This window comes from Syngnathoides biaculeatus, chromosome 21 (assembly GCF_019802595.1).
Source record: "Syngnathoides biaculeatus isolate LvHL_M chromosome 21, ASM1980259v1, whole genome shotgun sequence".
In the NCBI taxonomy this organism is placed as follows: Eukaryota; Metazoa; Chordata; class Actinopteri; order Syngnathiformes; family Syngnathidae; genus Syngnathoides; species Syngnathoides biaculeatus.
This window is the reverse complement of record NC_084660.1, coordinates 635,876-659,985: the sequence shown is the minus strand read 5'-3', so window position 1 is coordinate 659,985 and position 24,110 is coordinate 635,876. Positions and strand designations below refer to the sequence as shown.

At 43.1% G+C, this 24,110-nt stretch overlaps 1 protein-coding gene across 21 annotated transcripts in view; it reads right to left on the bottom strand.

The window, feature by feature from the left end:
- The window catches only part of LOC133494346 (receptor-type tyrosine-protein phosphatase delta), a 238,634-nt gene that overhangs the window by 29,402 nt on the left and 185,122 nt on the right, over positions 1-24,110 (bottom strand). For all 21 annotated transcript variants that reach the window (XM_061808077.1, XM_061808063.1, XM_061808078.1 and 18 more), the window contains 4 exons: positions 22,136-22,277; positions 9,397-9,585; positions 5,170-5,280; positions 849-1,118 (listed from right to left, as the gene is read on the bottom strand). In XM_061808077.1, the coding sequence (XP_061664061.1) occupies positions 849-1,118; positions 5,170-5,280; positions 9,397-9,585; positions 22,136-22,277 (712 nt within the window). The remainder of the gene's footprint in view (positions 1-848; positions 1,119-5,169; positions 5,281-9,396; positions 9,586-22,135; positions 22,278-24,110) is intronic.

Below are 24,110 nucleotides of genomic sequence, written 5' to 3'. Positions count from 1 at the left end.
GCCCTGTTCCGAGTTCTCGTCTTCCTGATTGTATGGGGTGGACAGGTGTCTTTATGAAGCTAACGGCCTCACACAGGTGCACCTGATTCAGGATAATACATGAGTGGAGGTGGTCTTTTAAAGGCAGACTAACAGGCAATCTTCGAGGGTCAGAATTCGAGTTGATAGACAGGTGTTCAAATACTTATTTGCAGTTGTGTCACATATATAAATCGTGAAAAAAAAAAAAAATCATACATTGTGATTTCTGGATTTTTCTTTTTAGATGATCTCTGTCACAGTGGACATTCACCGACCATGAAAATTTCAGACGCCTCCTTGATTTCTAAGTGGGAGAACAGGGTGTTCAAATACTTATTTCCTTCACTGCAATTGTAACGCTACTACAAGATAAAAATGACGACTATTTATGATTATGAATATTAACACTTAGGAGTAGTATTGGAGTACTAGTATCATTAAAAGTGGCGTTAGAAGGGAATGTTGGCTGTAGTATGCCGAAGTAGTAAGTGGGAGTGTTAGTAGTATCGGCAGTAGCAAGTAGACTAAGTTGTATTCGGAGTTGTCGTAGGCTGCGAGTAAAATAGTAGTCGGAAGTAGTAAGATGTATTAGAAATTAGTCGCAGTGGTACTAGATGGTAGCTATATTATACCCTGGTTTGTCGCAGATGGGAGCTTTAGGACCACTCCCGCAATAGGTGAAAGCAGCGAAGTTGCGACCACACTCTTATCGACCTCCACCATACTTTTTCATAAACATTTTCTATGATCTTCAACTCCTTGCACGGTACTATTATACACGGTGTACTTTTTGAGAGTAGGACTACCAAAGGAGAGGCGACCGTTACCTTTGACGGTGATCTGCGCCACGGCTTCGATGACACCCAGCGTGGACATGGCCACGCACGTGTAGTTGGCCGACTGGCGCACGTCGGTCAGCTCCAGGACGTTGCGCCCGATGGGCATGTCGTCTTCGGGCGTCAGGTCCTCGGCGCCCAGCATCCACTTGACGTAGGGCATGGGCGAGCCCACCGCCACGCACGTGATGTTGACGCTGCCGCCCGGCATGATCTCGTTGTCCGTGGGCGGGATGGAGAAGCGGGGGGGCACCCGGCGCACTGCCGCGGGACAGAAAACACAAGGAGCGCCGCTGAGAAGGACGCCCGGCGGACGTGGGTCGTGGGGGGGTGGGGCGTGGGGCGGCGCCAATCGCCGATTGGCGAGCCGTCGGCACGGCGCGGCATGCAAAGTACGCACGACCACTTGACGTGATGATGAGAGCCAAAATGGCGCCGATGATCAGAACAACAAGACATGGGCATTTTTGGCCGACAATCAATTCGAATGATTATATCGTACAACTAAGACAAAACAAGATGTAATAACTATGTAACGACAACACTGTGACCAACATTATTTCCCGTCATTTCATCATTTGTTATTATGATGAACTTATGGCGATATAACGTGCATTTTTATATTGGCAATTGGGTTCAACAGTACCACGATTAGATCAAATGTACAGCATGTTTATAATTTGACCAAGTAAACAATCTTGACAATTGAAACTCATAATATGGGGAAAATACTGAATTAGAAAAATATATCAATGGGGTCATAATTGATACATTATTAAGTTAAATTAATTTGGGCACACATTAAAAGAGTTCCCTAAAATGAAATCAATTCAAATGATTATATCAGATAACTAATACAAAAGAAGATGTAATAACTATGTAACGACAACACTTTGACCAACATTATTTCCCGTCATTTCATCATTTGTTATTATGATGAACTTATGGCGATATAACGTGCATTTTTATTTTGGCAATTGGGTTAAACAGTACCACGATTCGATAAAATGTACAGCATGTTTATAATTTGACTAAGTAAACAATATTAATAATTGAAATTATTAATATGGGGAAAATACTGAATTATAAAAATATATCATTGGGGTCATAATTGATACATTAAGTTAAATTAATTTGGGCGCACAATAAAAGAGTTCCCTAAAATTAATTTATTCATAGTTTTACACCTGCATTGTATTTATTTATGAAATAATGTAACGCATTATAAAATAAAAATTATAATAGTAGTAATAAGATGATAATAACAACGAACAAATTGATCAATACAGTGTCTGGCATATATTGCGCTTTTATCTCAACGCGGGCGGCTCCGCTTGTTCGTTATGAAATACTCCAGATTCAATTAATATCCAACCCCCCCCACAGACCGCATATTATCCCGCTCATTTGAATATCATTACATTTGCGAGGGCTCGTCCTTCGCGCCGATTTGCAATCAAGAACCGATTCGCGAGGAACTCCGTTCGAGGCGCACTTGGATTTTTTCAGATTGCGCGAGGCCGAGCCGGAACGCCGCCGCCAACCAACAAATGCCCATGTTCATTGACAAATGAAAGATCAAATTAAAAAAACAAAAAAAAAACAAAAAAACCAACAACAACTTGAGCATTTCTGCGAATGGACTGCGTGCGTTGCTGGAATTGGAGAAAGAGAAAACACACCAACCTTCTCGTAGCTCTGAGGGAAGATGGAGGGATTTTTTTGGGGAGGGGGGTGTATACAACAAATCAAACACAAAGAATAAAGGAGAAAAAACAAAGGGGGGAGAGTAAACAGGTGTCCAGATTAAAACAACTCAAAGGATTTTGCCCTTTAACATCCTGCTTGAAAAAGCTTCAAATCATTCGATGAAATATTGCAAAAGATTCAAGTCGTGCACGAGACAAAAATGTTGCGACAAATTCCTCACGGAACGACGAGCTTTGGTTCCTTTTACCCGGCAATTTTGTCCATATGAATATGACATTTTTTTTTTTTTGAAAGCACAATATTAAAAAGCAAGCAGCGTTCAACAGGCCCAAAATACTTAAAATGGCCGACAACTTCCTGTAATGTTATGGGGGTGGAGGGGAAGACACTTTTCAAATATTTCTAATGCACCGGTACTGGATGGTAATAAATATTTTTTTTTAAATTCTCCGTGGGGGCACTCCTGAGCCTTTTGTCCATTTTGCAAAATTAAAACTCTAACCATCAAACGTGATCCAACCGTTCACTGCCAAGGACGAATATGATCGTCAAGTGTGCTTGACGCCAGCCACGCGTGGCGGTGGACTTGAGATCAGCACAGCTTTTGAGTAAAAGACAACAATTGGTGAACCTTGGCTCGTCACGTCAATAAAAAAATGAAAAAAAAAAAAGAATGCTATTCAAACTTTGTTTTCTTTCTTTTGGTTGATTCTGTCCTTATTTTGTCACTGTGCGACATGGAAGATCAGTCAAAATTTCAAAATCTTCCAATAGGTCATGTCATATGTACCCTATTTTGACAATGTGACGTTAAATCCTCGCTCATTTAATCGTGTTTTGAGAAGATTTTTATCGCCAATTACGAATTTTCAGGGGCGCTGCCGTTTTCGCGAGTCACATGACCTACGTGGATGGATGTGGCGTGTTACGTGCCGCAGCAAAGGGGCACCGTTTACGCTCGGCGCCGATTTCTCGTATTTATCCTCATCTGATGACGAAATAGCAGTATCGGTTGATCGGGAAGTCGGGGGAATACTTCCATAAAGATTTGAACCTGTGGCTGGAATTAATGTTGAATATTCAGATGATTTTTCGGGCGGAGTGACGCGGAGTCTGGCTACTCGGTGGCCTACATGCGACATAAGTGTGTAAACAAAGGCCTGTGGGAACTCCGAGCCAGCAGCTGCGGATGGTTCTTCGGACGGAAATGACGGGGAGTCTGACGAGCGAGTTCCGGCGGCGGCCGCAAGCCGAGCTTTGGTGGTAGCGGAGGCCTTTAGCCTACGCTCAGCGTCCGGGCCTAACGTTCTTCGGTCCGTTCTTTGGACGGGAATGACGCGGAGTCTGACGAGCGAGCTCCGCCAGTGGTGCTGCTGAGCTTTCAGGCGACGGAGGCCTATAGCCGAGCTTTGGTGGTGGCGGAGGCCTTTAGCCTACGCTCAGCGTCCGGGCCTAAAGTTCTTCGGTCCGTTCTTTGGACGGGAATGACGCGGAGTCTGACGAGCGAGCACCGCCAGTGGCTGCTGCTGAGCTTTCAGGCGACGGAGGCCTTTCGCCGAGCTTTGGTGGTAGAGGCCTTTAGCCTACGCTCGGCGTACGGGCCTAACATTCTTCGGTCCGTTCTTTGGACGGGAATGACGCGGAGTCTGACGAGCGAGCTCCGCCAGTGGCTGCTGCCGAGCTTTCAGGCGACGGAGGCCTATAGCCGAGCTTTGGTGGTGGCGGAGGCCTTTAGCCTAGCTTCCGCGCCCGGGGCTAACAGCCTCCGCCCTGTTCTTCAAACGGGAATGACGCAGAGTCTGACGAGCGAGCTCCGACGGAGGCCTTTAGCCGAGTTCTGGTGGTGGCGGAGGCCTTTAGCCTAGCATCGGCGTCCGGGGCTAACGGCTCGTCAGACTCCGCGTCATTCCCATCCGAAGAACCATTTGCGGCTGCCGGCCCGGAGCCTTTGTTTACGCATTTATGTAGCGCGTAGGTCTCCGAGTAGTCAGACTCTGAGCCATTCCGCCCGAAAAAACATCCGAATATTCAACAATAATTACAGCCGCAGGTTCAAATCTGTATGGAAGTATTCCTCCGTCTTCCCGATCAACCGATCCTGCTATTTCTTCATCAGGTGAGGATAAATCAGAGAAATCAGCACGGGGCACAAACGGTGTCCCATGTAATCGAGCCTTTCTTGCGGCGCGGTGCACGTCCCATCCGCACGCGTAGGTCATGTGACTTGCGAAAATGTCAGCACCCCTGAAAATATACCATCCTTAAGTATAAATATGCCGCTGACATACTAATCAGTCGCAGCAATATGAACTGCTGACGTGAAAATCTTTTTCTGTTCTTTCAATGTTGCTCAACGGGGGGAGGAACCGGTAGTGGGCGGGGTGGGGGAGGGGGGGGGGACTGGAAAAAGACGGAGCAGAGTGGATATTGTATAGTAGGTTCACACATCAGTGCAGGTAAAAGTGCAAAAACCCCAAAACAAATCCCAAAAATAAATAAATAAAATAAAATCTCACATCTTACTTAAAAGCTATTCAAGAGCTGCTTCCAATAAACGACAACCCGAGACCCCCAAATGACTTTTTCGCGCTAATGATCATACCTCGGACGTAAAGGTTGGCCGGCGCCGAGTAGCGCGTCCCGTCGTTGTTGGTGGCCACGCACTCGTACTTTCCCTGGTCCGACTCCTCGCTCTGCTCGATCTGCAGGGCTCCTGTTTGGGAAGAACAAACACGGCGGCGGAAGAGAATTAAAGCGTGCAAAAACACACAATCTTTTCTTGTCTTTTTTTTACTCTCTCTCTCTCTCTCTCTCTCTCTCTCTCTTTTCTTTACACGGCCCTCCTAATGACTACATCTCGGAGGAATGACTCAAATTGTTTTGAATCATTTGTTTGATCCACTGGCTTGAGGCGCAACGCCGACGAGAGTTCGCCTAGTGGTCATCAAGCAAGACTCGAGAAGACGTACGCAGCCGAACCTCCAAAGTCCCAACGGCCGTCGGGTGTCAAACGCGAGGCCCGTGGGCCGGATGCAGCCCGCCGCACCGTTTGATATGTGGCCCACAAAAGCCAACTCCAATTCTTCTTGCTAAAATCTGGACTACAATGACCTATTTTCATTTTTTTGGGCCAAACTCCTTCCTACAGTCACTTAATAAACTATCATATTTGATTTCTGATTTGAAAACGAGTTCTCCATCAATTTGTCACGCATATGTATCATATGACGACGCGTTAAAAACAAGTAAAATGTGTCCTGCAACAAAAATGACAGACACCACCGAGTCACGCCATCTCATCAACGCCGAATTCCAAAAGTCTGTTCCGGGGTCAAAGGTAGTTGGTGTTCATTTACCAATCAGTCCCTTTGTGCGAATTCTTTATCAAAGAAATGTGTATTTTATTCTTCGCAATGTTGCTCATTACTGAGGTACAAGAGGTACACACTTATTTTATGCGTCGGCTGTCCATCTTGACCGGGACGCTTACTTTTTTACTCCCTCAATGACATTTATCTCCTCGCCAAAGAATCAAAATATAACAATTAAAAAAAAAAAAAAGAAAAGAATAACTTGGAATGCGCGGGGGGCTCTCCGGGGCATTTGACTGTGGAGGTTGGCTACAGGTCAACTTTGAAGAGATTTAACAAAAAAAAACAAAAAAAAAACTTGCACAGAATTGGATGGAATAATAAAAAAAAAAGACACTCATCCTAACGCCAATGCAAAGAAATCAGTCGGTATTGAGGATAAGCCCTCGGTGTGCGACATGTAACTCGGCTGGTCAATATGGAGAATGAGTGGTACTGCTTTCGGGGGGAACATGGATCAAACAAAAGAGGTTCATAGTCGAAGAAAAGCAGCGGAACAACAAAAGGACAATTGAAAGAAAGAAACATTCGGAATGATTTTTGTTTTTAGCATATTCAATCACAAATCACGTACCATCTGTTTATATTTTTGTAAAAAAAAAAAAAGGGCAGCATTGTGCAAAAAAAAAAAAAAAAATCAAACAAAAATCAAATCGCTGCTCACATACGTGGGGGGAAAAAGAGCAATTGCAGGAGAATGCGAGGCAAATCCACACATAACCCTCTGGAAGAAAAAATTGTTTTGTTTTTTTTTTTGACATGCAAATCTTGGCAAGAAATGTATGTCAAGCGCAACTTACAACCTTGCGACAACCCTTAGCTGAAAAATAAAATACAAGTGTATTAGAGGACAAAATTCAAAATGCGGGCCCCTGAGCCAACAAGAACCAACCACTGCTCTCTCTTTTTTTTTTTTGCTTTTTTTTCTCGAGCTTTAAAAGACACCCGGAAAAATCCACCTTGGGATCAGCAGTGTGGTGTCAACATTGACCAGACAAAAAAAAAAAAAAAAAAACAAAAAAAAAAAAAAAAAAAAAAAAACAAACTGCTGCGGCTCCCCCGGCCAAAAATCGAGCCAATGCATCCGCTTCCCTCCGTCCGACTCTACTGGTTTTTTTTCCCAAAGCCTGAAGACAAAAAAAAAAAAAAATTAAAAATAAAAATAAAAAAAAAAGTCAAAAGTTCCAAAGAGGCAAGAAAAGTCAGAAAAATAGGGGTGAAAGAGTAAAAAAGCACCGTAGAAACTTTATCAAAAAAGTGGTTGTTTGGGCTTTTTTGTAGAGGTACAGGAGAGGAGAGCAAGTAGAAGAAATGGGGGGGGAAAAAATAGATTTTTTTTGTGTGTGGGGGGGAGGGGGGGTCGTTGACTCCACAGCAAGAACAGCTAAGGGGGGGAGGGGAAAATATGCTTGGTTGTTTTAGTTGGACAAAAAGAGGGACGCATGATTTGCTATATGGCAAACAAAAATGGGAGTTTGACAAAAAAAATAATAATTGTCATTGGATATGCTTTTGGTGGTGGTGGTGGTGGAGGAGGGGCCGGGGCAAGCATATCACAAGGGTGGGGGGGGTCGTGAAGGCGGAACATAAAGTGGGGGAGGGGAGTAATGGATGGAATTGAGTCAACGGAACAGGACAACTCAGGAAAGGGGGAATGCCGTGGCGACCGAGGAACAGGACAAACACGGAATGATGATTGGATTGGCGGTGAGAGCAAGAATGAAATTTGGATTTTAATTTTTTTTTTTTTTCAGTTTTTTTTTGTTGTTGTTGTTGTTTTCATTCTGTGAGCGTCAGTTCAGCACGCTTACCTCTTATTGGCGTACCACCTGGGTGGATAATATGAATGCAAATAAGATTAGAAAGAAGAAGCATTAGTACGTGTAGATAGAGGCTGGAGGGGGGGGGGGGGGTGGGGGGCAGGGTGGGGGGGGTGTGGGAAGAAGAAAATTTAAACAGTAAATAGGAGATAACTGGAGGAAAGAGACAGGAGAGAGAGAGAAAGAGAGAATAAGAACGTTCTGTGCAGGAGTCAGCATAAGCGAAATCACAGGAACTTTCAACATCTTCTGAAGACCGTCTAGTGAAGGGGGAAAAAACTCTTGAGGACTTGTGTGCTCCCTGAATATGTCCCTTTTTGGATTGTTACCATTACAAACAAAACAAAAACAAAAACAAAACGTGTCGACTCAGTGATAGCGGGTGTATGTGAGGTGAACACTGTGTATGTGAAGGGAAGTGTCTCTGAAATAGTAGTAAAGTCGTAATAACTGTAGTATGCCTATGTAGTAAACTCATCTGTTAGTAAAATGCATGCCATGCATTTTAATAGTTGTTGGAAACATTAGTGGGGAGGGTGATGTGCGCTTTAGAGCTAAGCACTTACCAAAGGATTCTGGAGATTTAAAATAAATCAAAAAACAACATATAGAGAGAAGAAAGACATAGGCGTAAGAATATGGTTATATTCTTAAACTGTCGGTTAACAAAAGGCGTCGTTAAAAAAGCTTTGATCATCATCATCATCATCATCAGGCGGCGGCGGGGTTAGTTCGTTCTCTCGGGAACCCAAAAAAAAAAAAAAAAAAAAAATCAATAAAAAAAGAAAATCAATAAGACAAGGCGGTCAAACGTGTTGCCGTACGCCGGGCACATGAAAGCTGCAGAACAGAAGTTGTTTAGGGTTACACTGTCAGAAATAGGGGTACCAAAAGGAAGTCAGAGCAAGTCCGAGCAGCCGGCAAAGTTCAGGAGCGTACCCCCCCCCCCCACACACACACACACAAAATAGATCCAAATTTACCAAGACCCAAAAAGAGGTACGGTTTCCCAAGGGCGTCAGGTGAGGGTGGCGTCCCGGCGGACGAGTCGGCGTACCCCTAAAAGTGCTTTTTCTGAGAGTGTAGGTCACGTCAAATGATAGCAACAAAATAAAAAAATAAAAAAACAGAAGACGCAACTGCTATATAGACCGTTATTTTTTTTTTCTCATCATCCGATTGCCATAAAGGTCCATATACCACACAAAAAAAAAAAAAAAAAAAAAAAAAAAGAAGGAATACATCACAGAACTTTTTGGGGAACTTAGTGTTGATTATCCACAACAATAACAAACAATAATAGACAACGGAATCGCAAAAATGAAACAAATACTGTACCGACACAGCCGAAAGGGGGGGGGGGGACATTGGACAAAGGAAAACAAGTGAGGGGAAAAGGGGAGGGGGGGCGGATCCCGATAGCCGAGTGACAACGGCAGAAGACAAAGTGGGGAACACTGGGGTACACTCAGAATAGAACAGGAAATAGTCGGGGGGAAAACAAAAAACATTACCTACAAAAAAAATAAATATATATATATATACATCAAGTTAAAATAAGGGGGCGGGGTGTGGGGGTGGGGGTGGGGGACGCGCAGGGCGACGAGAAACATCTTTCACGGCAGAGGAGAAACCTACCTGATCGGAGCTGTTTAATGCGCCCGTTGTTATTGGTCGTATTGACTGGGAGGAAGTCTTTAAACCAGGAGATATCCGGGTCCGGGTTGCCACTGGCGGCGCAGAGCATCGTGGCGGTGCGAGTTCGCTCCACCACTTTGAGCTGCGGGCCCATATCGATGGTGGGGAAACCAGCCGGTAGCTGGTCCTCTGGGGGGGGGGGGGGGGAGACACAGTTACCCAAATGAGCCAAAGTCTGGGGACTGGAGCGAGAACTGCCGCGGTACGTGGACTTGGATCTTTCGGTTCCTTTGAAATTTGACCGTTTCATTCAGTTCCTGAAGACTTTCGTAGCATCTGTGCAACCTTAGTACCAAAATTGGGAGTCGTGTCGTTCGCGTCCAAGCAGCTCGGCCTAAGTTAGCCTAGCTGAGACGCTAACAACAAAAGCGTCTGTTTTCCGATATTTACTGAGGGGGAAAACATCAAATGCTAGTATCTACACGTCCCTGCAAAAACTACGTATCGTATACAACGAGGATAGTGAGTCCCAAGAAGAAGATAACTTAAACCTGCTCATCGGCCTAGTGTTCCTTAGCTTAGCTTGCTAACGACGAGACGCGTTTGCGATCAATTTGTGGATGTTGAAGAAACGTCGAACGTGAGTAACTTCAGGGCCGTGAGGACTTGGGAAATTTAACAAGTCTTACCTTATTACCCAAATTGGTGCCGTGTCGTTCGCGCTGAAGCTGCTCGACCCGAGTTAGCCTAGCGCGCTAACGTTATTACCTACGTAGAGTATACAACGAGGACCAAACATCAATCGTTGACTCAACCTTGAAATCCTAGTTCTCCATTGTCCATTGGACAATGTACTGCGAGTGATTTCTATTTCGGACTATTTTGTTGATTTTAAATGTAGTTGAATCTGGAGCTAAAATTTGGGGTTCTGCGTTGTGTGCCCCAAATGAACCTGACTGCAAGTTTAACCCCAAAGTATGTAGCGTCACATTTCATACCAAAAAATAAACTGATTCTCTGCTGCTGACTTCGTGGAAAGAGTGTCGAGTCTTCGGTCGTCTCCGGGACCTGCGGCGTCAGAACCTAATCAAACAACCGAGGCCAAAGTCCCGCCTGATTCACGTGGACCGCGTCACGGCACCAATTCCAAATCGCGTCGGTTTAGCGTCCCGACCCGCGCGTTTCCCTACGCCGTCCGTTCGCGCAGCCGCGTTTGCTTTCAGTCCTTCCGAAAAGTCTTCTCCGACCGGCTTCGTTAAATAAGATTTCACCAGAGTGCAGCCCAGAAACACGAAAGCAAACGCGGTCAAATCCCCGTCTAAAAAGAACGAAAAAAAAAAACAAAAAGCCAAATGAGACTGTCTTGCGGGGACTCCGGAGACGCCAACTCTCCAATTTAAGCGCTTTTTGATGTTCACTTACAACAGCAGGTGGCTTTTTGCTGCCAGGCGAACCAAGGATACATTTTATTTCCCCGGGAACCGAGCAACGTCGGGGCTCGAAAGCGCATAAACCGTACACCGAAAACCTTAAACCCTGCGATTCCTCCGTTTCGTTTTCCCGCGCGCCCTACGAACGGGCGATTACGTCGACGCGCTCCGTTACCGCTCCGCGATGCGGGCTCATTGGCATCTTTTTCAGAAGCGTTTGTGTCACTTTGGAAGGCGGCTTCGCGGAGACGGCATCCAACGCCCGCACGCCGCCAAATGACAATCATGGACGCCTTCCAACAATGCTTTCGGGTACTTGGCATGGCGAGCAAGCGTGATGGATAAATCTCGGAGAAGTCAAAAAAATAAAAATAAAATGTGTTTACGAGCGAGTGACTTCTGAGTGAACTGCAAACTTTTTCTCCGAGCGACGGCGGCGTCCCCGCCTGAACCCTTCTGGACACCGTTTGCTGCGTGCGAAGACCACGCCGGACTTTATCAAACAAAAACGCGGACCCTCTGCGTCCAAAATAACGATTGGACGCGACGAGCCGTGCGAACTCTGCTGGAGTCGCAAAACAAAAGTGTTTACCGGGTCTCAGTTTTCCATTTTAGACGGGAAAAATTCTCTGGAAGTCAAACCATTTGGGGTGAATTCCAGGACTTGTACTTTGACAAACGCCAACTCGGGAATTGGGGGGGGGAAATGAGGCCCGGTCGCAAAGCAGTTCTCCGAGACAGATGGGCAACACTAAAATGTCATTTTTTTTTGTGCCTATGGCATAATATGCAGGAAGACAGCTTTCATTTTTCTTGATTTTTTTTTTTTTTACCTCCAAGCAGGAAGTTGATAGACCTCCGAGCGGACCAATGATCTGCTACAAATGGTGATGGTCCTGGCTCCGAAAATGTCCTTTAGAGCCGCGCTTTGACCACAAAACGATGACGTCGGGCCAGGCAGCGGCGGGGCCAATGCAACGCAGCTCCGTCTCTCCCGCTTACCTCGCAAAGTGAATTACCATGGCGACGATAAACACATAATGGGAAATTAGGCATTCGGCGGCGTGGCGGTGCCTTCACGAGAACTGCGCCGGGATCCCCCTCCCGCCGAGACCCTGAAATGGAGTCAGAACGCGCCGTTCCCCCTTAGCTTGGGCTGAAACCCGCAGGGCGGTTGCCGTCGTTTCAAATATCGGGCTTGAACAGCTTCACATTAAAACAGCTGTGAGTCTTAACTGGGACCGCGGACTCCTGCCTCCCCTGTTCTAGCTCGCTGAGCGCTGCAATCTCAAGGACAGTCCAAGACAAGGGCAGCTGCTGCTTTACACATCCATACTGTATATTCAACAATAGCCCCCCCCCCCCCCCACGCTAAATGAGATGGAAGGGAGAGAAATGCTGAAGTCACCTTCTATAAAAGTGCTGAGCGCTGGTGCTTGGTATGAAAAGACCCCCAATGACAATTTGCACACATTAGCCACCGGCATCGCTATCGGGCCGCGCGGTGCCAAGTGTGAAAGGGACGTTGGCTCCAAAAGTACCTCAGCGAGCAGATTCTCGCTGATGACAGAAGGGCCACTGGACATGAACTCCGAGCCATTAGGAGATTATATCGATTGATCACTCATACGCAAACTATGGAGGTGAACTTGCGGTTCCCACGTGTGACACGTATGCCGGCTCAACTGCGGCCGGAGGGGGAATTGCCCGCTCACTGCGCCCATCCCAGTCCTGTTAGCCTGTCGGTGCAAGAGATCCCACTTCTGAAACCAACAATCACAGAACTTGTGAGAACTCAACATTTTGGACTGGGTCATTTGGTTGTTCTTCCGCCAGATTTCCAGATTAGTTTCTGTAGCCGGGGATCGGCTCGCCAAGGTCCCCAGCGCCCAGCTCACATTGCGCCCGACCCCTATGGCTCCTCTGATAGGTGGTGACCCCATGAGAAGAGGGACCCATGTTAGCCCATGGGTCCAGGCCCGGCCACCAGGCGCTCGCCTTCGAGCCTCACCTCCGGAGGGGGCCCCCGGTGACCTGCGTCCGGGCAAGGGGAAACCAAGATCCGGATCGGTGCAGTGTCTGCAGTGATGCGGACTTTGTATCGGTCCATTGTTGTAAAGAGGGGGCTAAGTAGAAAGCCAAAGCTCTCAATTTACCAGTCGATCTACATTCCTACCCTCACTTATGAGTTTCATCCGCAGGGTCCACCAGAACTCCGAGAGCTCAACCTTTTACAGTTCCTAATTTGGCTGCTCTTGAACATCTTGGGATAGGTATGGTATCCGGACACAGGTAAGCCATGGTCCTGCATTACCAGGATTTGGAAAATTTGGAAAACCACAACCAGACCTTTTGGCCTCTCCTCGCTTGGGATCAATTTCTGAAGCCATCAGTCTGAGAACTGAACGAGGCCATCGTGGGTTTTTATTTGTCGCTTTCCCCAAGTCCCGGGGGGGGGGGGGGGGGGGGGATTTTTAGTAGCTGCATGTCTTATCGCTCACAGGTGTGTGTAAATAATCCAATCTCCACAGAAAACTGGATTTCAGAGAGTTTAGTTGTGTTTTCACACGTGTTCTCGCTGGAAGCACTGGATTTGAGGCTTTCGCAGCTCTCCGCGTCCCTTTTTCCAAGTGAAGCCGGTCAAATTGTGGCTTTACCTCCGCGGCTACTGCACAAGAATCGAGCTGTTACAGGTCACTTGCTGGAGAAAAGCCTTTGACGAGAAGCATTGTTTGCAAAAAAACTCTTTGCAGCCAAGAATGCCGGATTATGGATTCTTCCATTCTTTGACTGCTCTCCGCCCAGATCTGCCCTGAAGGTTACTCTTGCCCAGTTTAGGAATCCATCTGATTCTCTCTGCCCCTCCCCTGATACGATTGAAGCCGGCGCAAGAAACGGGCCGGAAAACATTAACCGCCGCGCGTGACGGCGGCAAGCAATTTCTTCCCCCCTTTTCCACGCCGAAGCGTGTCACTTCAACTTGAGGGACGCTGATCAAAGCGCTTTCCACGCTCAAAAATCCAAAAGGAGATAGGGAAAATGTGGGCGAGAGAGGAGGGGGGGGGGGGCGGTGCGGGGGTGTTGAGTGCTAATCAAGTGAATCATACCGCAGTGCTAACAAGGACGCTATTTGGAATTGGCTGGTTTCATGGCTCGCAAATGCATTAGCTGACCTAGAACGAAACCGCGGCGCCGTTTTTCCGACAAAGAGCTTCTCGTTCTCGGACTTTCCTCACTTTTTTTTTTTTTTGTCTTTTAATTTGTAAAACTGCACCGAAGCCGTTTTACTCGCAGGTTTCGCTGGCTAGCAGTTTCAGTTCGGTATTAGGATTTTTCTTTAAGACTTTTTCGCCATCGCTATCGTTGTCGCCGAGCAGGGCTGCGGCTAAGAAGCAAAAATAATAAAAAAAAAAAAAAAAGTGGGCTGGAATAAATTCCCAAAAATAGAAGCCTCCATTTTCCATTAGGACTCGTTCTTGCGGGAAGCTAGCACGCATGAACGATGGAGTCCCCGAGAAAGCTTTTTAGCTATCAAATATTAAAATGTCCTAAGCCGGGATGTTTTCTTCCAGTCAACTTGGATATGAATATAGCCGATGCTTGTCTCTGTTTGATGATACGTCGCCCTGAGCCGTGACCTCAAAAGACGGCAAAAAAAAAGTCCTACGTGCAATTTACGTCTCCTTCTGTAGCCTTTATTGTCTATCGAACCGGAACATTAAAAAAAAACCTTCAAAATGTATTCAAAAAAATTCAAAAGCAAAAAAAAGTGTTTAAAAAAATCAAGAAAAAATATAGAAAAATATTTAAAAATTTTGATACTTTAAAAATACATTTAGAAAGTTCTAAAATAAATCTGGAAAAAAATGAAAAACAATTTTTTTAGCTATACATCACATTATTTTCTTAATGAATACGTTCATCGCCAAATTTTTATTTAACATCGACAGACGTATCTTCTCCTCCTCAAAAGACGGCAAAAAAGTCCTACGTGCAATTTACGTCTCCTTCTGTAGCCTTTATTGTCTATCGAACCCGAATATTAAAAAAAAAAATCAAAATGTTTAAAAAAAAAATTCAAAACCAAGTGAAAATGAAAGTAAAAAAAAAGTGGTAAAAAAAAAAATCAAGAAAAAATTTAGAAAAATATTTAAAAATTGAGATACTTAAATACATTTAGAAAGTTCTAAAATAAATCTGGAAAAAAATGACGAAATATTTTAGTTATTCATCACATTATGTTCTTAATGAATACGTTCATCGCCAAATTTTTATTTAACATCGACAGACGTATCGTCTCCTCCTCAAAAGATGGCAAAAAAGTCCTACGTGCAATTTACGTCTCCTTCTGTAGCCTTTATTGTCTATCGAACCCGAATATTAAAAAAAAAAAATCAAAATATTTAAAAAAAACTCAAAACCAAGTGAAAATGAAAGTTTAAAAAAAAGTGGTAAAAAAAAAATCAAGAAAAAATTTAGAAAAATATTTAAAAATTGAGATACTTAAATACATTTAGAAAGTTCTAAAATAAATCTGGAAAAAAATGACGAAATATTTGTTTAGTTATTCATCACATTATGTTCTTAATGAATACGTTCGTCGCCAAATTTTTATTTAACATCGACAGACGTATCTTCTCCTCCTCAAAAGATGGCAAAAAAGTCCTACGTGCAATTTACGTCTCCTTCTGTAGCCTTTATTGTCTATCGAACCCGAATATTAAAAAAAAAATCAAAATGTTTAAAAAAAACTCAAAACCAAGTGAAAATGAAAATTAAAAAAAAGTGGTTAAAAAAAAAAAATCAAGAAAAAATTTAGAAAAATATTTAAAAATTGAGATACTTAAATACATTTAGAAAGTTCTAAAATAAATCTGGAAAAAAATGACGAAATATTTGTTTAGTTATTCATCACATTATGTTCTTAATGAATACGTTCGTCGCCAAATTTTTATTTAACATCGACAGACGTATCTTTCATCCCATCTATGGCGGCAACGGTTCCAGTGAAGGTCACAACGAGGTGCAAATCCCCCCGTTCCGATCCATCCAACAGAATAACGTCGCGGCTTCCCGCGAGTACGTTCCAAGTTAAGAAAACGCATAAGTGCCATCTCCAAAAGAGACGTATGTGTTAAGGAAATGATCAAAGTAGCTTTTTTCGAAGGCACTTAAGCTAAGAGCAGATCTGACAACCCCCCCCCCCCCCAAACACTCAATTCCAGCAAATTGGAATTAGCTGGCTGAGCCAACTGTGGCACATTTGCCGCAATATTCATTAGCAATATTCATTAGCAATATTTACACCTGTTGACTCAAAGTAACTTAGGGTGTAGCCTTTATTTCGCTTTTCGGAACATATTGAATATAGCTTACCCCCACCCCCCCGGTTCAAGGTTGAATTGTCGAAACACTAGCGTGTGCTTTATTAGAGCGCGGCACAGAGCATTTTGTTCCCACTTATTGGATTACTTAAGCGGCATCTTCCCAGCGCTGCTCCCCCCCAGGGGTCCTATTTGGGCTGCAGAAGCTCTTTAATCTGATTCCCCGACTGGACAACATGTGTAACCAAACAGCACTGGCTTATATCCGTGCCCTGAGGCGCTATTTAGTCACCGCTTCTGCTTCTTCGCTCGGCAGCAGCGTGACAGCCCCGCTGAATTTGCGCGAAGGTACCGTTCTGAAAAACCGCAGTCAGTCTAAAAAGAACCTGAGCGCAAACAAATCACACAGCCAAAAACAATGAAATTCAGGTGGCGGCACGGCACGGCGCGGCACGGCTTTTTACATCAGGCACAGCTTCCGAGTCGAAGGGAAAGATTTGGGTGTGAAACTGGATCATTTCCTTGTGATTTCTGGTCTTCGTTTTTTTTTTTTTTTTTTTTTTTTGCTAACACGACTGCCGGCTTGACTTCTCGATTCGACGCGAATAGCCGCGGCGACGGGGGCTGGCTTACCCGCGCCGGCCGCAAGCCTTTGCGGTTCTGGCGGCTGTTTTTTTTTTTCTCTCCCCCCCGGCGACTAGGAAGAAGACTGTCGAGTCTGACATCAATCTCGCCGGCAGCCGCTTGGTCTTAAATCACTCGGCGGAGCTTGCAGATACTGATTGGGGGGGTCGTGATTTACCACGTAATATTCAAAGAGGTGTTTTGTGTGTCCCCCACCCCCCAGCGAGGAGATCAATTTCTGCGGAGACAGCAGGTCTCCATCTTTTTAATTATAATAATGACAAACTTGTCCAGTTTGGCGACAAACGACCAAGCTGACAGTATTTGAGAAGCAATTCTTTTTGTATTTTTTTTCCATATTAATATACGCCATATATTTTCTTACACTCTGTGATGTTTTTAATTAGTTTCATTTTACTAATTTTTTAAAAAAAGTTTCCCCTTATTTTTAATTGAGTGTATTCATCTTTAAGTTTCTTTACAGATTATGTATTTTTTTTCCAGATGTACTTACAGTTTTGTTCCCTTTAGGGATTTATTTGCGTTCCTTTTAAAACATTGTATTCCTTTTTTGTTGCTCATGTTTTTCTTGCTAGGCAAGTTGAATACATATATAATATTTATACATATATGAGATATATATAAACACAAAAAGCCTGCCCCTTGTATAAAACGAACTCCCCTGCAGACCTTGAAAGTTGTGCCAATCTCCTTATTTTCATTTGAGACATACTTGTGGTGGTTTCATTTAAATCCCTATTTATTTACGTTTGTTTGTTTTATTTATTTATTTATTTATTTATTTATATTTCTCATCTCATTTTTTCATTTTAGACAAAATACTTGTAATACATTGTTTGATTTAAATACCTATTTATTTATGTTTATTTATTTATTTATATTTCTAATCTCTTTTCATTTTAGACAACATACTTGTAATACATTGGTTTGATTTAAATACCTATTTATTTGTGTTTATTTATTTATTATTAATTTTATTTATTTATAATCTCTTTTTTTTCATTTTCAACAACATACTTGGAATACATTGTTTTTATTTAAATATTTGTTTATTTATTTATTTAATTTAATTTAATTTGTTTATCTCGTTTTATTATTTTAGAAAATAGATTTGTAATACATTGGTTTCATTTAAATGCCCATTTATTTGTTTATTGATCTATTTATTTATATTTCTCATCTCTTTTCATTTAAGACAACATACGTGTACTACATTGGTTTTATTTAAATACCTATTTATTCATTGATTTTTATTTATTCATAATCTCATTTTTTTCATTTTAGACAACATACTTGTAACACATTGGTTTTATTCAAATACCCATTTATTTACGTTTGTTTATTTATTTATATTTCTAATCTCTTTTCATTTTGGACAACATACTATATTGGTTTTATTTAAATATTTATTTATGTTTATTTATCGATGAATTTATTTTATTTCATTTATTCATTCTCTTTTTTCATTTTAGACAACATACTTGGAATACATTGGTTTTATTTAAATACCCGTTTATTTATGTTTATTTATTTATTTATATTACTAATCTCTTTTCATTTTAGACAACATACTTGTAATCCATTAATTTTATTTAAATATTTATTTATGTTTATTTATCTATTAATTTATTTTATTTCATTTATTTATAATCTCTTTTTTCATTTTAGACAACATGTAATACATTGGTTTTATTTAAATACCCATTTATTTATGTTTATTTATATTTCTAATCTCTTCATTTTAGACAACATACTTGTAATACATTGGTTTTATTTAAATATCCATTTATTTATTCGTCCATTTTATTTATCTATAATCTCATTTTTCATTTTAGACAACATACCTTTGTAATACGGTGGTTTTATTTAAATACCTATTTATTTATGTTTATTTATTTATTTATAACCTCATGATTTCTTTTAAGACAACATACTTGTAATATATTGGTTTTATTTAAATACCTATTTATTTATTCAGGTGTTTAAATATTTATGGATGTATAATATTTCATTATTTTGTTCATTTTTATTTTTCAGTTCATTTTTTAAAGTTACTTGTTGCCTTCACAATTTTTGAAAATGCACTTTTTTGACTTTTCAGAGATTTCACATATTTTTTTGTACAGTATTATTTTTGCTTCCTTTATGTGCACTTTTTGGATCCTTCTTATTTTTTTTTAATTATTTTAAAAGCAATTTTTTTTTTTTGGGGGGGGGGTTGACTTTTGCCAGCTAAGCAAGCATCTGTGCAGGTTTGACATCTTGTAAACTCTTCCCAGGATACAAACGAGATTCTGGCTTTGGTAAATAGTGGCAGAATGATCCATCTCAGATTATTATTATTATTATTTTTTTTTTTGGTGCGGCATTGTCACCAAAAAAAAATCACCCCCCCCCCTCCCCAACCTCACCCTTCACTGGCAAAATGGAATTGATGCTGTTTTCCCCGTCACAGGAGAGCGGCTTCTCATTTTCCGCTCTCACCGCCGACTTGCACGCGGCGCCGCGAGTTTTGTTGCGCTCGGTGCGGCGCTGCGGAGGCAGGAAATGCCTGTTGACAGCATAATGGGGGCTGGGAGGATGCAATATAAATCCTTAATCATGCCTGAATCATGAATTCCCAACAGCCCGATGCACACGGCGTTCTGCCGGAACAGCAGCCGAGAAACGGGACCTTCGTTTGTTTGGTTTGTGTAAATAAAGACGATCTTTTTCGTTTAAATTTCATCAGCCTTCTTTTTTTGTTTTTTTGGTTTTTGGGAGGTTTCTCTTTACGATTTGTTGCTCATTATTCATTTAGTTATAAAAAGTTTAATTTCGCAATTTTTTTTTTACTTTTGAATACATATTTTTTAATACTATATTTTTCAAGTTTATTTTCCCCATTTCTATTAACATGATCAAACCACTACGACTAATACCAATGACATAACCTTCTTGATTTATTATTGATGATTTTTTTTTTTTTTCTGATTTGGATTATTTTTTTTTTGGGTTACTATTTTGTTATTTTTTTAATACCAGAGAAGTCAATTTGGTAATTCTGGCTTTGATCTTTACGTTGGAAATCATTTTGTATATGTTCGCAGTTTAGTTCCCTGATTTTTATTTTTTTCATCAGTATCCAAATTGAATCATGACATTAACTAATTAATTAATTAATTAATCAACTACTTAATTAATTACTCTATTTATTTATTTATTTACGTAATTCATCAATTTTATTTATTTATTTATTTGATTATTTATTTGCTTATTTATTTATTGTTCCCTTACAGATAAATGTTTCTTTGAGTAAACAAAATTGCAGCTCCTTGAGAAACGACGTGATCTGATTGGAAATTTCTGTATTTTGGAAAATTTGGTTTTCCCCCGCAGAAAAAGTCCAAAAATAGCCTTTAGCCCAGGCGTCGCCATCTGCATTTTCGAGGAGACTCGGGTCCAAGCGGGCGGAAACGACAAATCCGCAACCGATTTCGCCGGTTCTCGCTCTCTTCTGTGATGGGGAAAATGGAAATGGCAATAAAGATGCTAATGCTAGCGGGCAAGAGGGCCGGCAGCGGTAGCTTCGGCGCGTTTTTTTTTTTTTTTTTTTTTTAATCTGTGTATGAAATGCACGAAATATTGTGCAATGCGGACCTGGCGCCTTTCTCTTGTCTGGGAGATAAGCGATTGATGGCGGGCGGGGAGACGCAGATGCAGCCTCCTCTCGTTTGACCCCGTGTGTAATTGTGGCACAAAATGGAGCCGGCTCCCTCTCGCAAGCCACCGCAAATTTTTCCTTCCAAAAACTAGACTAGAGACTTGGGCGTGGTACACCCAGAAGGATTTTTCAAATCTGAAAGTATAGTTTAGCGGTTACAAACCACACACGTAAAGATAAAATATAAATGAGGCCGCGAGCTCCGGCGGGGGCCTTTAGCCTAGCTTCGGCGGAGGCCTTTAGGCTAGCTTCGGCGTCCGGTGCTAACGGCCTCCTCCGCCTAGAAGCTCGGCTCGCGGCTCGCCGCCGGAGGTCCAAAGACCCTTCAGGTTCAGCACGAACCACCGCACGGAAAAAAAAAAAAAGATTCCGTTCGGCTGCTCGTCTAGAATCAAGTCCAAGGTATCTCATGAGAGTTAACGAACGAGGGAAAACACTTCCGGTTCATGATGTGCCGATGTTTCTGGAGAGTGCCGGAGACCAGCAGGTCCGAGCAGGTGACCTTAACATCATTTTTCTTAGCGTACACAAATTCAGACTATCTTAGCTAGCTGCCGAAGCCTACAATCACCACATCAACAAATGTTAATGAGACTAATCAATCAATCGGGGGTTTTGTTACACACCTTAACCTCAATTCCATCCCCACCCTGACACTTTTGACCATTTTGATCATTTCAGGACATAAAAGCTCCCGTCTTGGCTCGCTCCACTCGGTCAAGTCATCGCGCAGCTAATTTGAAAGCATTAAAAACAGTTGCCGGCGAAGGAACAGACGTCTCTTTGCATAATTTAACTGGCATCTTAATTATTGTGTCAGGATGAATGTAAATGACTCAAAATCCGGAAGAAACTTATGTGGATAATGGACTGATCACACTGCGCAACAACAGAAAGCAACAGTCAAGTCTCGTGAGGGTCTAGATGTTTATCCCCTGGGTGAGAGTTCGCTATTTTCGCCTAGCTTCGGCGCCCGCCTCCTGGAAGCTCAGCTCGTGGCTCGCCCCCGGAGGTCGCTCGTCAGACTCCGCGTCGTTCCCGTCCGAAGAACCATTGGCGACTGCCGGCCCGGCGCTCCCGGGGGCCTTTATGTACGCACTTATGTCGAGCGCAGGCCTCAGAGTAGTCAGGCTCCGCGTCATTGGCCCGAAAAACCATCCGAATATTCAACATTAATTCCAGCCACAGGTTCAAACCTGTATGGACGTAGTCCTCCGTCTTCCCGATCAACCGATCCTGCTATTTCTTCATCCGATGAGGATAAATCCGAGAAATCATAAATGGTATCCCATGTAATCGAGCTTTTGTTGCGGCATGGTGCAAGTCGCATCCGCGAACGTAGGTCATGTGACCCGCGAAAATGGCAGCGCCCCCGAAAATTCGTCATTGTCGATAAAAATCTGCTCAAGGATTTAACATCACATTGTCAAAATACGATACATATTTCATGAACTATTGCCGTTCATGCAAAGAACTGGATTTGCCCTTTAAAAAAACACATTTGACGTTTTATGTCGTCAATGGCAGCGAACGGTTGGACTCCAGTTGGCAAATACAGACATCCACATCAGCAAACGCCCTACCAGTGTTTCCCGTAAAAATAAACGTTAGAGCCCCGCGACAAAGCGGCTACGTACCCCGTAAAACGGTGAGCCGGGTGGTGGCGCTGGTCTCTCCGACGCTATTGGAGGCCACGCATTCGTATATGGCCTCGTCGCGCGGGGTGCGCAGCGGCTGGATACGCAAGACCGATCCGGAGCCGTCGTCGAACTCGATCACCTGCAGGTGCGAGAGATACGGTGTGTTAAAGGAGAATTGGTGCCTGGGGTGGGGGGGGGGATAAAAAAAACGCGAGACCGCCGTCACCCACACATGGAACACTCAGTCGGTACATTTGATGGAGACAGTGAGACAGTCTTAAGCATTAAACAGGGCACAAATATACAGGAAAACGTTAATTACTGTACATAGACTATTAAGTGCTTGCCGAACTTTAAGAATGGGTACAGTTGAACGTCTGTTTTTGGAGGGTGAACCGGACCAATCGCAACTCGTCCCACACTCTTAAAGCGAACACTGAATTAATGCGTCAACACTGGAGTGCGTCAATGGAACGAGGAAGAATGGGAGTGGGGGCGTGGGGGAGGGGGGGGGGCCACGCCGAAAAAGGGGAAGAAATCCAAGACCAAAGTCAGATTGTTGCGTCATCGTCATCATCAAGGCTGCATTGAAAACCAGAAAAATCAGAATCTTACACTTTGCGGGATCACACGAGGACGGATTTTTTCAAATTTTTTCTTTTTTGTCCTTTTTACACATTTTTGGTAACTCTATTTCTTCGTCAGAGAAAGGAGCTGAGCTAAATTCATCACCTATTCCCGGATCTAAAAACCCGATCGAAAACCGTCGTTCTCCACATCCAAATCTATCCATTTTTTTTTTAATCATGTCCTTTTCCGCGCGGCCCGAAAACTGGTCGTCGGACAGAAACGGAGACACCAGTCGACGGGTGGGCCTGGGCAGCGGCTCGCCCGCGCCGCGAAGGTGACGTCGACAGAAAGAGACACGTTTTCTCGGACGGACAGAAGGACGACACACAGAATGCTCACAAATACCGACAAACAGAAACAGGACGGTGTTTCGTTAGAGCGGAGTCATGCTCCACTTTTGGTACTCACTGATGTCTAGAAAGCCCTGTGTCATAACTCAAAACTTCATTTTGAACAAATGAAAATTTCTGCATTCGCTCGCTCACAACATACAAACGGAAGGATATTGGCCTTGCCGGTGAGTCACGGGAGGAAGCGAGAAAATGCAGTACGCTCCCAGGTGAACTCAATTGGACCTGAAAACTTCCCCTTGTAGATCCAGAACAGGTGAATGGAGCAATAAATCATACGGTTTCATTCGGAGTTCATATTTAAACAGTCCACTCTGTCTTCTGCTACTATTACAAATGAGGATTGCATTGTAATGTCACTTGTGGAGTCCCGCAGGGATCAATACTTGGACATCTTTCTTTCGGAATCCAGTGGATACGATGCCGCAAAAAGTTAGCGTTCATTATTACGCCAATGCCGTAACTAGCTCGGGCAATTGCTAATCTGGAGGCTTGTCTCGTTGCGATTAATCAAGCGATGTTCTGGAGGATCTGGAGAAAATTGAACTGTTGATCACTAGCCTAGCTAGTTTTGACTAAAGTACCATTACGTGTCTCAGTGGGAAAAAAATTGCAGCATAATATTTGACTCTGCAAGTGCACATTAACAATATCACCAAACCCACATATTAAATGTGTGCAGGTAGTCCAAATTATGACTACATATGACTCCGATCCCGGCACACTTTCATTGGCTCCCGGTCCGCTCGAGATCCGATTTTAAGGTTTTGGTGTTACTTACTCGGAAGGTAGTCTCCGGCTATGCGGCCTCTCATCTCGCTGACTTCATGGTACCCTAAGTTCCGTTCCAAAACCAAAGTTCACGACATGCTGGTTTTTGTTCGGGTGATTCCGAGAGCCAGAAAGAAGTCCGCAGGCTCCGGTCCCCTGGACTGCCCTCTCCACAGATATTCGAGCTGTTATCTCAGTGGAAAAATGTTGAACTCTAGATT